Raw genomic sequence first — 14,937 nt, 5'->3', positions numbered from 1 at the left:
ACTTGAGTCCCTACCCTCAGTTATAAGCTAATAAAAATGTTTGTTCTCCTCCAGTCGTGAGAGCTTTTATTCATGCTACAATTTTATTAGCTTATTCCCTATAAGATGGAAGCGCTACTCAAGCCAGGTATGCTACTGATTGACCCTCTGTCCCCTGACGTGGCTGAGGAGTTCACATACTGGCTAGACTGCTTCCAGCCTACCTGAATGTGACCAGAGATGTCTTCCACTCCGATGAACTCAGGAGGTCCACACTCATTTCAAGGGTAGAAACAAAAGGGTATGCAGTCATCAGGGTCTGTACAACATATGATGCTGCTATCGAGGCATTGAAGGCTCGGTACCTGAAGTCGCAGAACGAGGTCTTAGTGAGGCACTGACTTGCTCTACGTCGCCATTGGCCAGGAGAGACCATTGATGACTACCTACTGGATCCGTGGACGCTTGCCAAGAATTGCAGGTACTAAGTGGCTACAGACAGCATTCATGAAAAAGAACAGATCCGAGACACCCTAGTCACAGGGGTCCGCTTGAGGAACATGAGGCAGTGACTGCTCAAGTCGGGTAAGAAGGATCTGGCTAGTCATGTTGAACTGGCCAAATGTTTGAAACAGGCCAATGTGCTAAGGAGTGCTCCCGGGCTAGGGAGTGCTTTTTCTGTAACAAGAGCCAGTATCCCTGATCTCGTTGCCCGGCTAAATACTCTGTGTGATCCAGCAAGAAAGGACTTTGGGCGAGTGTTTGCCACGTGAGGGGAAGCTTGGAAAAGTCTGCAGCCTGCACCACTCCTAGATCCGACTCCAGTCCCAAGCCCCTCCCCTGAATTCACCCAAACCCACTTGTTGCGCTACACACCGACGGAGGGTGGCAGTGAAGAAATGGCATGAAAAGGCTGGGTGGCCATCTTGCCATGACTCAAATTCAAACTTGGTGCTATCGTCGTCAGAGGAGGAAGGAGGGTGGCCATATTGCTGCGCCACGAGGCCGACACCATCTTACCTATGCAGGGCAACCCAGGATGGTGGGGACCACTCAAGTGAGAATTATGAAGTCTCCAGGGACCTGGCCTCGATGGTCCTAGATCAGGACAGACCTCACCAGCTCAGCAACTCCATAGTGACTGTGAAGGTAAATGGACATTCCAATCAATTCAGGCTCTACTGAAAGCTTCATTAGCCACTTTCAGGTGGCCAGAATACCCAACTGTAGAGCCACCTATTCTACCCCAATGCGGCTGTCGGTGGCCAGCTGAAAGTGGAGAACTCGGCCAGGAGGAGCACTTACCTAACCCTCCTCCTTTAGGTATATTCTCCTGCTCGGAGAATCCCCTGTTGCACCTGAAAGCAGCACCAGGCAAAGCAGCTCACAGCTTTCAGGTGCTTAGCAGCCCCACTGCCTGATAATCCCCCGGCTATAGAGCTGGGGCGGCCATGCAGGACGCTGGGGTGGCCAATGCGGGATGTCAGGGCTGGGGCTAACAGTTATCTCTATCAATTCTGGAGGGTCCCTTTCGGTATTACTAATGGGGTTTATATCTTCCAGAGCCAGATGGACAGGATGGTGGATGAGTATGAGTTTAAGGCTACCTTCCCCTACCTCAATAATGTCACCATCTGTGGTCATACCTTCGAAGACCATGACGCCAACCTCCAGAGTTTTTTCCACGTGGCAAAAACCCTGAAGCTCACTTATAAATTTGTCAAGTGCGTATTCAGGACTAAACGTCTGGCTATCCTTAGCTACATGGTGGAGAATAGCATCATTGACTCCAATCCTGATAGGATGTGTCCCCTGTAAGAGCTCCACATTCTCAGGACCACAAATGCTTTGAGGAAATTCCTGGTTTTTTTTTCATATTACGCCCAGTGAATCCCTCAATACACTAATAAGGTTTGCCCTCTCTTGAAAGCCACTAATATCCCCCTCTCAGATGAAGCCCAAATGGCTTTTAACTACATCTGGAATCACATTGCAAAAGCTGGCATGCATGCGGTGGACGAGAATGTACCTTTCCAAGCGGAAAGCGACACTTCGGTCATAGACCTAGTCTCTACCCTCAACCAGGCGGGCAGGCCAGTTGCATTTTTTTCTCAGACATTACAAAGCTCCGGAAGCCATCCATGGAAAAGGAGGCTCAAGCTATTCTAGAAGCCGTAAGGCACTGGAGATACTACCTGGCTGGTAGAAGATTTACGCTCCTCACTGACCAGCGCTCAGTTACATTCAGGTTCAATAAAGTCAAGAGGGGCAAAATCAAAAATGACAAAATTGCTAGGTGGAGGATTGAGCTCTCCACCTACAATTATGACATTGCCTATCGGCCAGGAGCCCTTAATGACCCTCTAGATGCCTTATCCAGAAGAAGTTATGCCTCTGCACACACTGGCCAACTGCGATCTCTACATAATGAGCTCTGCCATCCATGGGTCACCCGCATGACTTATTTTGTCAAGGCGTGCAATCTGCCCTACTCCATGGAAGACATCAGGGAAATGACCAGGTCTTGCCAGGTCTGCACAGAGCACAAGCCACATTTCTACTGCCCCGCAAAGGCACACCTGATCAAGTCATCCAGGCCCTTCGAACAGCTCAGTGTCGATTGTAAGAGACCTCTCCTCTCCACATTCTTTCTATCTATCATTGATGAGTACTCTCGCTTCCCGTTCACCCTTCCATGACCAGACACGTCCACTTCATCAGTCATAAAGGCCCTAGATTCCAGTTTCACCCTGTTCAGGTATCCCAGCTAAATTCATAGCCACCGGGGCTCATCCTTTATGAGTGACGAGCTATGTCAGTACCTGCTTCTCAAAGGGCATTGCATCCAGCAGGACTGCTAGCTACAAGCCCCAGGGTAACAGGGAGGTTGAAAAGGAGAATGCCATGGTCTGGAAGGCTGTCAATCTGGTCCTGAAGTCAAAAGGCCTTTCTGACTCGCGCTGGCAGGAAGTCCTTCCTATGGCGCTCCATTCCATTCGGTCGCTACCATGTACCATGACCATCGCTACTCCTCAAAAGCACCTATTCAATTTAGAAAGAGGGTCAGCATTGGGAACTACACTCCCAACCTGGCTCACCACTCCTGGTCCAGTCATTCTCAGGAAGCATGTGAAGAGAAGCAAGACCGATCCCCTGGTGGAAAGGGTGAAACTGCTCCATGCCAATGCCACGTATGCCTATGTGGAGTACCCGGATGGCAGGGAGGACACTGTCTCCATCAGGGACTTGGCACCCACTGGAACAGTGGGTCCATTGCCTCAGGTGTCCTGTGAGCCACAGAGCTCATTCTTGCCACCCCCAATCAGGGTCTCAGGAGATCCGGTTCAGGAGGAAAGGGCATCCCTCTCCACCATAGAGCTGGAGACCGAGCTCGCCCTTTCTCCTTCACAAGGGGACCAGGAGATCCAAGGAGTCCAAGGCTCCCTGGTGCTAAGGCACTGCACCAGGATCTTCAGACCCCCAGACCTCTTAAGTCTGTAAATTTGTAAATATCTGTATATTTTTTTAAATTCTCTGAACCCATGTTCTTCATTCACAAACCATAAATTCTGCAGGAAAGGGTGAATATAGTGAACTAGGATTCACTGGTAGTATGCTGGGCTGATGGCTGGCTCTGACACCCATCTGCTCACATATAACCCCAGTTTCTTGCCTAAACCCAGAACCCTTCTGTAGACTACTGTGCAACCCTACCCTCAGTTATAAGCTAATAAAAGCATTTGTTCTCCCTCCAGTTGTGAGCTTTTATTCATGCTACAAACCCCTCTACACACCAATCTTTGACCCCCATCTCTCTTCTTCCAATTCTCTCTCTCTGCCCTTCTTTCTCTCTCTCTCTCTCTCTCTCTCTCTCTCTCTCTCTCTCTCCAGTTTGTCTCCTTTCTGAGAGCTAAAATCAATTCTCACTGTTCCTCTTATCATATCCAATTAACATTTTTTGTTTGTGTGTTAGTCTGGACTCCTCCCCTCCTATTCTTCACTCTTAGTCTTTATTCAGACACCTGCCTGCTTTTTGCTTTTCCTTGAAAAAGAGCTCAGGCCTGAAACATCATTAATATATCTTTACCTCCTACGGACACTGCAAGGAAGACCGGCTGAGTTCCTCCACCATTTCTGTGTTTTTACTACAATCAGTGTCTGCAGACTTTTGTCTTTCACTACATTTGCCTCCTACACAGTGCCTCATTCTCAATGGATGCATGTTAAAAATCTTCTCATCAATGCTCTGAGTCCTCTCAACAAGGTTCCCAGTAAATGTCATAAACTCATGCCATCATGGTGGGTCATTCTGTCTGACCAGCTGAATGGGCAATTTGGTTGGGTGTCTTTTTTAATGTATTCTTATGGCTGCAAAGTGAAAAAAAAAAATGAGAGAGAACATAATTGAACTCTGGATTAATTAGCATTGCTCAATGTTGAAGCCTAACAAGGATATTAATGACTGCAGTTCAATGGGATCAGATGAAGCAAAAGTAGCCATGTGAATGTTGACGATATGCAGATTTAATGATTGAAACATGATTTGAATACCAGTTTTTGCTGCTTTGTTCAAGGTTTGGTGTATATGTCACTCCTGGAGGGCCAGAGAGTTTTGACTGTTACAAGTGTCACTGGAAAATGGGAAAGATGGATGGTTACGGCATCTGTGAGTAAGTATGACTAATCCTTACATCATCTACACAACTAAAACACAAAAACCTGTAGACACTGTGGTTGATATGAAAACAAACAATGCTCAAGAATCTCTGCAGGTCCAACAAGGTCCTTTATATAGCAAAGGTAAAAATACATAACCAATGTTTCAGCCTTGAAACATCTACAAAACGTTCCGTTCCTCGGCTTGAATACAAGAAGATCAGTTTGGAAGACTCCACCCCAGCAATTTGTATAACCTGTTTTTGACTAACCTTCGTATTTTAAATTATGTACCAATTTTATGACCAATAATGCTAATAGTTTACACTCAACTAAGTTAGATAAAGTGTTCCATTGTTGCCTTGCTTTCCCTCCCAGCTCGTGCTCTCTCTCTTATACTGATTCTTAGATATGCATTCTCAAATCCAGTGGCAAAATTACATCAAACAGGAGAAATGACAAATTGTACCTGAACTCTTTCTTTTTCAACTCATTGATGGTTTCTTGAGTTCTCCTCAGATTGTGCTGATCCAATGCATTCTCTACTGCCTTCTCTGATCATTGTCCTACATTCCTTTGTTTTGTGAAGAAATATTTTCTATGACATGTTAATTAGCTTGGATCTAATTTCATGATCATGGGAATAATTTTCAGTCAGCATCTGGAAAGTGAAATTGCAAAATTACTCCTTGTAACCTTTTGAAAACATTCAGTAACTATTCTTTATATTCACATAATTTGTTGACACTCCGAATCCTCCCATCCCAGTGAATCACCATTGGATTATATCCAAGAACATTCCTTGCAAAATTGCTTCTTGTACTCATTCTGGGGATTAATTTGTCAGCACAGATCAGAAAATTGCACAGACAGGTTTGGGCATTTTGTGCATTTGATTTTCTAGTTGTACAAGGTGGGTAAAAATATGTGCCAACAATGTATAGGGTTTTTAGCTCTACTTACTATTCATGATTATTGATAACACTAAGGTCAAACTCTTTTGGTTGGGATCTATTATTTGTACATGAGTCTCCTAAATTCCATTTTGTTTGCCTTTGATGGCATGTCATTTAAAAATATAAATTTTAGATATACAGCATGGTAATAGGGCCTTTTGGCCCACGAACCCGCACTCCTCACTAACACCCAATTGACATACCCCCCCCAATATATTTTGAAAGGTGGGAAGAAACTAGGGCACCCAGAGGAAACTCATGCAGATATGGGGAGAATGTATAAACTTCTTGCAGACAGCGCCATATTCGAACCCTGTTTGCTGGCACTGCAGCAGCATAACATTAACTGCTACGCGAACCATGCTGCCCTTCTTAGCAATTACAGCTAGTTGTTTGTAAAGCCAATACCAAGAACGAATTCCAGGTCTTCAGCTTTTGTATTGACTGAGATTTATCTATCTGAGATGAAGGACTTGAGCTGGTGGCTGGGTTGCATCCAAAGACCTCATGCATTTAAATAGATACCTGTTGAATGAACTCCTACTCAGGGGATGTGAGAGGAGATTCATTCAGTTAAGTTCAGTTTTGCAGCGTGAATCAGGTTCAATTTGTGGAAATGAAGAAAACATCAGGAAACATCCACATGGGCAGATGGACAGTTAACATTTTGGGCAGAAAGGAGGTAATAGGATACTGGATAAATGAAGATGGGAGAGGGTGGAGAAATGGATAAGGGAGGAGACCCACTTGAGGATAGGTTGAGTGAAAATTGAGCACTAGAATAGGTTCAGAAAATGGCAGCGGGTGAAGGACAGATAGAAACAATGAAACTGGATCATGGAGGTGTGACCTGAAATGGGAAAACGCAATGTTTATGCCATTCAGTTTTCGGCTACCCAGGTGGAATATAATAAGTTGTTCCTCAACCTCACTCTGACAATGGATGAGGTTGAGAGCAAGCAGGACTGTGTGGGAATGTGGAGGGGTATTAAAATGGATGGCAACTGGGAGTTCCAGCCTGCACCTAAAGACAGAGTGCAGGTGCTTGATAAGTAGTCACCTAAGCTGTTTGGTCCCCCTGATGTAGAGGAGGCCACAATAATAGACTAGGTTGTGAAACACTGCCTCATCTGTAAGGACTGTACGGGCAAGCAATGCACCGACTGTGAATGCTGCAGCAAGTGCCCAAGGGGGCTGATGATTGGTGGGGAGGAAAGAATGAACCAGGGGGACATGAAGAGAGTGGTCCCTACAAATGGCAGAAAGAGATAGGAAGGGATGTGGCTGGTAGTGGGATCTCATTGGATCAGACGCAAATGTTGAAGAATGATATACCAGATGTGGTGGCTGCTGGGGTGAAAAGTGAGGACACAGGGAATTTTATCCTTATTCTCGAGTAAACGGGAATGTATGAAATCGGGAGATGCACAGAAGGGCTTTATCTATGACAGCAGTAGTGGAGGGGAGCTTTGTGGGTTTGCCATTGTCTCATGAAGAAATCACAAGGGGCATTGACAAGGTGGATAAAGACATTCTGTTTTCAGGAGTAAGGTCATCTAAAATGAGAGGCTATAACTATCAGGTGAAGAGGATGAGACTTAGCAGAGACAAGATGGGAAGACACTTCACTTAGAGAGTGGTGGGTACATGGGACAAACTGTCAAGAAAAGTAGTAGAAACAGGAACATTAACTTCTTTTAAGAAACACGTGATGGAAAGGGACTGGAGGGTATTGGTCTATGTGGGCAAGTGGGTCTAAAGTAGGAGGGCAGGTGTTCAGCTTGGACAAGCTGGGCCTGTAAGGTTGTTTTCATGCTGAAAGGCTGACTATTTCAGACGTTCTGGAATGGAAGGCCTTATCCAAGAAAATGATATGGTAGAGACAGAAGAACTGTGAGAAAGGGATGGCATTCTTATAAGAGGTATAGTCTGGGTATCCGTGGGAATCAGTAACTGTGTAAGAAGTTTCAGTGGGTATTTTGTCTCCTGAGATGGAGATGAAGAGGTCTCGAAAGGGGAGAGATGTATTGGAAATAATTCAATGTGTGTAAGTTGCCAGCGAAGTTGATGAAATTGTCGAGTTCTGCATGGATGCAAGAGGCAGTACCAACACATTTATCGATGGTGTACAGAAAGAGTTGGGGAGTGGTCCCAGAGTAGGATTGATATGGGGACCATAGCTGACATAGTGTACCTAAGGACACATGGACTTTGAGAAAATGCGAGGACTCGAAAGAGATTGTTCAAGATTCCAGCTTGCGCAATTCTTGTGGTTTTTCAATTTGAGGAAGATGAACATTAAGGCATTGAATAAGAGCACTGTTACAGTTTCACAAAAAAAGGAATTTTGTTAATACTTTAAATCCATAAGGTAAGTGTGAAATTATTTCACAATTCTTTTTATATAGAAAGAGGCAAGTTCAGTCCTGGAGACCATGGAACCATCCATTCACCCAATAATTGTCCCTTTACTCCATTCTCCCCCATTGCCATTTTCTCTTGGCCAGATTCCATTACTCATCTACATACTGAGGGCAATTAACAATGACCATTTAAAGAAATAAATATTCATAGGAAATGTCCTGTGACTTTCTGTAATCACTTGCCTTATTTGTAGCTTGCAGTCATTTCTGGGCTGTGCATTTAGCTCTAAATTTGTACTTTCGAACACCATGTGCCTGGAATGATTTTATTAGATTTGTGGTAATCCATGCCATAAATGCTTCCACACATCAGTGAAATTATAAATCAGAGTATCTTGATGTCCTAGTTGGCAACAAGAGCTTTCAGCTTGAGGTAGTAACAAAAAACAAACTTCAAAATTAAGAGCAGAGGAGAGTAGTTTTGACAACCTATTCTGCCAGTTTTCCCATCACTGACAAAAGGCAAAGGAGGAAAAACCCAACACCCAACCCCAACCAACCATTTTTCCCCTGCAGCCGCTGCAACCGTGTCTGCCTGTACCGCATCGGACTTGTCAGCCACAAACGAGCCTGCAGCTGACGTGGACTTTTACCCCCTCCATAAATCTTCGTCCACGAAGCCAAGCCAAAGAAAAGAAGAATGGTACCAGACATTTATTTTAATGCACATTAGTCCCAACCTATACCTTCGGACAGAAGGTATAGAAGCCTGAAAACTAGCACCTCCAGGATCAAGAACAGTTTCTTTCCAGCATCTATCTGGTTCTTGAACTTCCCCTTGTTACATTAATTGAGGACTGCTGTAGTACCACAAAAGGTTTATCTGCACTATTGCTCAGTCACCTTTAATTGCAGTAGGGTAACTATGAATATTTATAATTTTATTTGTGTTTTTAATTCGATGAAATGTACTATTGTAGTTGTTTTTTTTAATTGATTTTGCAGTTATTATTTTTTACAAGGTATCTGTTCAGCTCCAGCAAGTGAGTTCCAGTGCACGTGTAGAATGTGTATGGCAATCAACTCATGATCATCAACAATCTGGGGGATCGATGAGTTTACTATTTCTCATTACTTTCAGAGTTCCCATTCTCTCCTTAGGTGAACTTGTAAATTTGTATTGAGCAGGCCAATTGAGAAAATGTTTAAATTTAATATTTTTAAAATTAAATTTAAACATACAGCACGGAAACAGGCCCTTCTGGCCCATGTAGCCAATTACACCCAATTAACCTAAAATCCCCATATGTTTTGAAGGGTGAGAGGAAAATGGAATATACCCAGAGGAAATCCACGTAGATACAGGGTGAATATACAAACTCCTGACAGATAGTGCTGGATTCGAACCTGGGTCGCTAGTGCTGTAACAGCGTTGCACTAACCATAACTCCACCTCCCGATGACTCCACTTCTGTCCAGCGGATAAGATTCCAATTTTGCAAATGCAAGTCGACCTCAGATGCCTCAAATAAGGAAGCGTTGATCGATGCCAATCCAAGTTGTTCATCTGCAGCTCGTCATTTGATCATGGGGGACCTATGTCTAACATTTCATAATCTTTCATGATTTGAACAAGATTCTCTAGATAATGATTAAGAAAAATAACTTTTGTTGGGATTCCAAAGTCCTTAGCCCTCACCTTACTGTTTAACTGTTTGATTGAAGAGTGTGGATTGATCCTGGAGCTAATACGCTTATTAACATAAATCTTGCACCTCAGTGAGAAAACAGTACTCTAAAGCCACTCTTTCCCCAGGTATGGAAATGGATTGATTTATAAAGGTTTCTTCAGAGACAACCAAAGAAATGGATTTGGAATTCTGTATAACTCAACGTTGGAAAAGCTTTCCTTTAAATACGTGGGTCATTGGGAGAATGATAAAAAATCAGGATATGGACTGCTTGATGATCCTGACAGGTAAGAGGCCATCAGATTTTTACATACAGAATAAATAGTCAGGAAGGAGAAAAAACCGACTCTGCTTCCTTCAAAACAAATATGCACATTTGTCTGTTGTAAATGGCAAATTTTCTGGGTGTACATTTAGCACCCAGAAGAACAAATAATTATCATTTACCTTTGCTGATATATCTCCTAGCTTCTGAGGAAGAGTGAATTCAGCCAGTCAAATGTGGAAGTTCTGCGTTGAGTCTAGACAGGTAGGATAGAGATAGATCCTGCTCTACATTGAGTTGGTGCACTTTGCTCATAGCCATACACAGAACTTTGCATCACCATACAGGCCCTTCAGCCCATGATGTTGCACCAAATGATGTAACCTAATTCACAACTATCTAATTTTTCTCTACCTTACACCCATAAACATATTTTTCTTGCAGAATTGTCCATAATGCACCTGCCACTACCAGCACCCTGATACATCTTGCAAGCGTGTGTAAGGTTGACTTAGATTTATTGTCAGAGTACAATAATGACATCACATACAACTGAGATTCCTTTTTCCTTTGGGTGAAGCAGAATTACCACTAATTAATAGTCCAAAATGTAACTGCACACAGTGTAAACATGTAAACAAGCAAAAAAGATAACGAATGTAAACAAACTGTGCAACACAAAGAGAAGAAAGAAGATCAAGTAAGTGTCCTTAACTGAGTCCCTAACTGACTTTGACATTGAGGAGTCTGATGGTGGAGGGGTAGCAGCTGTTCCTGAACCTGGTGGTGTGAGTCTTGTTGGACCGAAACCTCTTTCTTGTTGGCAGCAGCAAGAATGGAGAGTGCGCTGGGTGGTGAGGGTCTTTGATGATTGCTGCTGCTCTCCAATGGCAGCATTCCCTGTAGATGTCCTCAATAATGGGGACGGTTTTGCCTGTGACATCCAGGGCTGTGTCCACTACCTTTCGGAGGGCTATACGCTCAGCAGTATTGGTGCCCCCTATCAATTGCTTGAGGACACTGCAATACAACATCTTCCTTTTATAATTCATGTGATGCGGATGTTGTCAAGATTCCTACATCAATGATGAATATTGTAGAAAAAATTGGCCCACCTAGATGCCTTTAGAATGTACACTAGCGGTGTGTGATAGTACAGATTCTATCACCAATGTGTATATGTACAGATTGAAGTGTAAGATGACTGTGATTGGCTGAGAACATACCCATGCCTACTGGCAGGTCTTAAAGGATATGCTCCAGTCTTCTAGTTAATAAAATTTGTAGAGCACGTCGAAAGAATCAAAGGTTTATTGATCCAAACCAATTGTAGAGCACGTCAAAAGAATTAAAGGCTTGTTGATCCAAACCAAGGTTTTTAATAACTAGAAGACTGGAGCGTATCACATGTAGGTCGACCGGTCCAGAATGACCTGGTCTGGCGAGGAGAAACCCTTTAAGACCTGCCAGTAGGTGTGGCTATGTTCTCAGCCAATCACAGTCATCTGTACATAGACACATTGGTGATCGAATCTGTACTATCACATTCACCCCTTCTTTGAGAACTGACCCCGGGGTGGATGGAGGGCTGAAAAAAAAGAAAAAGAAAAAGTATAAAAGGGCCCAGTGAAGGTTAGGGGCTGTGCTGGTCAGGGGGCCGGCGTGACCACCATGGTGCCGGGATTGGGGTCGCTGGAGACATGTTGACAGCAGGCTCATCAGGTGCGGCCACTGCTTCGCTCAATTCCCCAACAGTGTTGTCGACAGTCTGTCCTGAACTGGTGGGGTGGTGCTGGTCCCTCTGTTCAAGTACATGACCTGGGGGAGAAGGATTTGGGGGAGGTTGGGTTGTAAGCACTGCTGGGCCTGATCCTGCTTGGACTAGGTCCCTTACCGAGACCGTGTCCTCCCGCCCCTCCGGGTACTCAATGTAGGCATAATGTGGGTTCACATCGAGAAGTCACTCTGTCAACCAAAGGGTCATTCTTTGAGTACCAGACGTGGTGTTGCAGGAGGACAGGTCCGGGTCCCGTGAGCCACGTCAGCGTGGTGATTCCCGATTCGGATTTCCTCGAGAAAGAGAACATCCTTTCATGGGGGTGGCATTGGTCATGGTGCATAGGAGGGAGCAGATGGAGTGTAGGGCACTAGTGAGCACGTCCTGCCAGCGAGAGGTGGGGAGACCTTTGGACTGGAGGGCAAGTGTAACCGCTTTCCAGACGGTGGCATTCTCCCTTTTGACCTGCCCATTACCGTGTGGGTTATAGCTAGTGGTCCTGCTTGAAGCAATACCATACTCCAGAAGGTACTGCCACAGCTCTGCGCTCATAAACATGGACCCCTGTCACACTGGATGTAACTGGGGTACCTGAAAATGGCGAAGATACTGTGCAGGGCCTCTATGACTGAAGAGGCGGTCATGTCCGAGCAGGGCACAGCGAACGGGAAGCGGGAGTACTTGTTGAAAGCTGTAGGATGTAGGTATTATGGTTGGTTGATGGTAGGGGCCCATTGAAATCCACGCTGAGACGCTCAAAGGGGCGGGTGGCTTTGATGACATGGGTATTCTCCGGACGGAAGAAGCGGGGCTTGCACTAGTGGACACTGGGCAGGCTGGGGTCATGGAGCGAATCTCCTCGACCATGTCGGGCAGGTTGCGAGCTTTGACAAAGTGTGCGAACCTAGTGACCCCTGGATGACAGAGCTCCTCGTGCAGCCTGTCCAGTTGTACATTGGCGCGTCCCCCTTGAGAGCGCATCTGGCGGGTTGTTGAATTTACCAGGCTGATACAGTATGTCATAATTAAAGGTGGAGAATTTGATTCTCCACCTGGCGATTTTGTCATTCTTGATCTTACCTCGCTGGGTATTGCTAAACATGAAGGAGACCACGTGTTGGTCGGTCAGCAGTGTAAAGCGCCTGCCAGTGAGGTAGTGTCTCCAACGATGTACTGCTTCGACTATGGCCTGGGCCTCCTTCTCAACAGAGAAGTGTCAGCTCTCAGGACCCTGGAGGGTTCTGGAGAAGAAGGCTACCGGCCAGCCGGCCTGGTTCAAATTGGCTGCCAGTGCAAAGTCGGATGCATCGCTCTCGACTTGGAACAGGATGGACTCATCGATAGCCTGCAGCATTGCAGCGGTGATGTCCGATTTGATGCGGTCGAAGGCCGTTCTGGCTTTGGTTGACAGGGGAAAGGAGGTGGTCTTGATGAATGGCCATGCCTTGTCGGCATAGCGTGGAATCCATTGGGCATAGTAGGAGAAAAAGTCCAGGCAGCGTCTGAGTGCATTCTGGGTATGGGTGGGGGGGGTGGTGGGCAAGCCCATGAGGGGATGCATGCGGTCAGGGTCTGGAATTACCATCCCGTTCTCCACCACGCAACCTAGAATTGCGAGCGGAGTGGTCCGAAAGACACACTTGTTGAAATTGTATGTCAAGTTCAGCCAAATTGCAGTCTGAAAAAATTTCTCGAGGTTGGCATCTTGATCTTGCGTGTCATGGTCGCAGATGGTGACACTGTCCAGATACAGGAAGGTAGCTGTTAGCCCTTCTGGTCCACCATCCAGTCCATTTCTTGCTGGAAGACCATGACGTCATTCATGACCCCAAAGGGTACCCTGAGGAATTGCTTCAAAGGCCGTGAAAGGTCAGTCTTCTCGGCGGATCAGGAGCTGGTGATAGGCCGAATGTAAGTGAATGGTGGAGAGCACGCGGTATTGGGCAAACTGATTCACCACATCCGTGATCTGTGGAAGGGGGTACGGATCCAGAAGCGTGAAGCGGTTGATTGTCTGGCTGTAGTCAACCATCATCTGTGGCTTCTCCCCGTTTTTAACAACCACCACCTGGGCCCTCAAGGGACTCCAACTAGGTTCAATAATGCACTTGTCCAGCAGTCTGCGCACCTTGCTTGTGATAAATTTCCTGTGTTCATAACTATATCGCCAGCTTTTGGTGGCCATAGGCTTCCAGTCAGGGGTGAGGTTTGCAAAGAGTGCTGGCAGAGCAACTCGGAGAGTGGAGAGGCTACAGGTGAAGCCCCGAGGCGTGGGGGTGGATGGCTCGGACTGCCGCTGGCAGGAGGCTTCCGGGGCGGAGTGGTTACAGAGAGTGGAGCGTGAGGCCCCCCAAAGTGCAGGGAAACTGTTTGAAACTGGCACTGAAAGTCCAGTCCCAGCAGTACAGGGGTGCACAGTTGGGGAAGGACTAATAGTTTGAAGTCTGTGAACATGATGCCCTGGACTTTAAGGGTCACCACACAATACCCCTTTACCCCGGTCAAGTGCGATCTGGTCGCTAATTAAATTCTCTGGGCAGTGGGGAGAATAGCCAGTCTGCAACGGTGGGCCACGTCTGGGCGGGTAAAACTGTCAGTTGACCCCGAGTCAAATAAGCAATTGGTACAGTGTGCATGCACTTTAGTCAGTTTTTGTGAGGGGATGGGGGCAGTACTGGTCTAGGGTCACTGATGCAGTGACTTGTAATGGGGACGGTGGAGTCCTACGTGATGAAGTAATGCAACGTGTGCGAGGTGACATCACAGAAACAGTTGGGCCAGAGCAGTTGGTGTTGCTGCCTGCAGCCTGCTGGGGGGTGTCGGCCAGCCAACGGTAAGTGCTGGGGGTCGCTGCTTGTTGTCGGCGGTGGAGTAGTAAATCAAAGGCTTGTTGATCCAAACCAAGGCTTTTATTAACTAGAACACTGGAGCATATCACATGTAGGTCAACCAGTCCAGAATGACCTGGTCTGGCTAGGAGCAACCTTTTAAGATCTGCCAGTAGGCGTGGCTACACTCTCAGCCAATCACAGTCACCCGACACTACCATCTGTACATAGACACATTGGTGATCGAATCTGAACTATTACACGGTGCGTCGATGATTCCAGAGGAGGAGATGTTGAGACAAACATCCCATTAAACAGGCTAGATGAATATTGCGCAAAATATTGAAAAATGCCACAATGTTGAGATTTTGACCAACAGCTTGATTTGGAGCCATCAGAAAATACAGAATTGCTATGAATTA

General features: G+C 45.8%; 1 protein-coding gene across 1 annotated transcript in view; it reads left to right on the top strand.

The window, feature by feature from the left end:
• LOC138755702 (ALS2 C-terminal-like protein) overlaps positions 1-14,937 on the top strand; it is a 212,528-nt gene that overhangs the window by 54,469 nt on the left and 143,122 nt on the right. The window contains exons 13-14 of the mRNA XM_069922145.1: positions 4,554-4,649; positions 9,771-9,932. Coding sequence (XP_069778246.1) covers positions 4,554-4,649; positions 9,771-9,932 — 258 coding nt within the window. The remainder of the gene's footprint in view (positions 1-4,553; positions 4,650-9,770; positions 9,933-14,937) is intronic.

Source organism: Narcine bancroftii, chromosome 2 (assembly GCF_036971445.1).
Source record: "Narcine bancroftii isolate sNarBan1 chromosome 2, sNarBan1.hap1, whole genome shotgun sequence".
NCBI classification, from domain to species: Eukaryota; Metazoa; Chordata; class Chondrichthyes; order Torpediniformes; family Narcinidae; genus Narcine; species Narcine bancroftii.
This window is presented reverse-complemented; position numbering and strand designations above follow the sequence as displayed.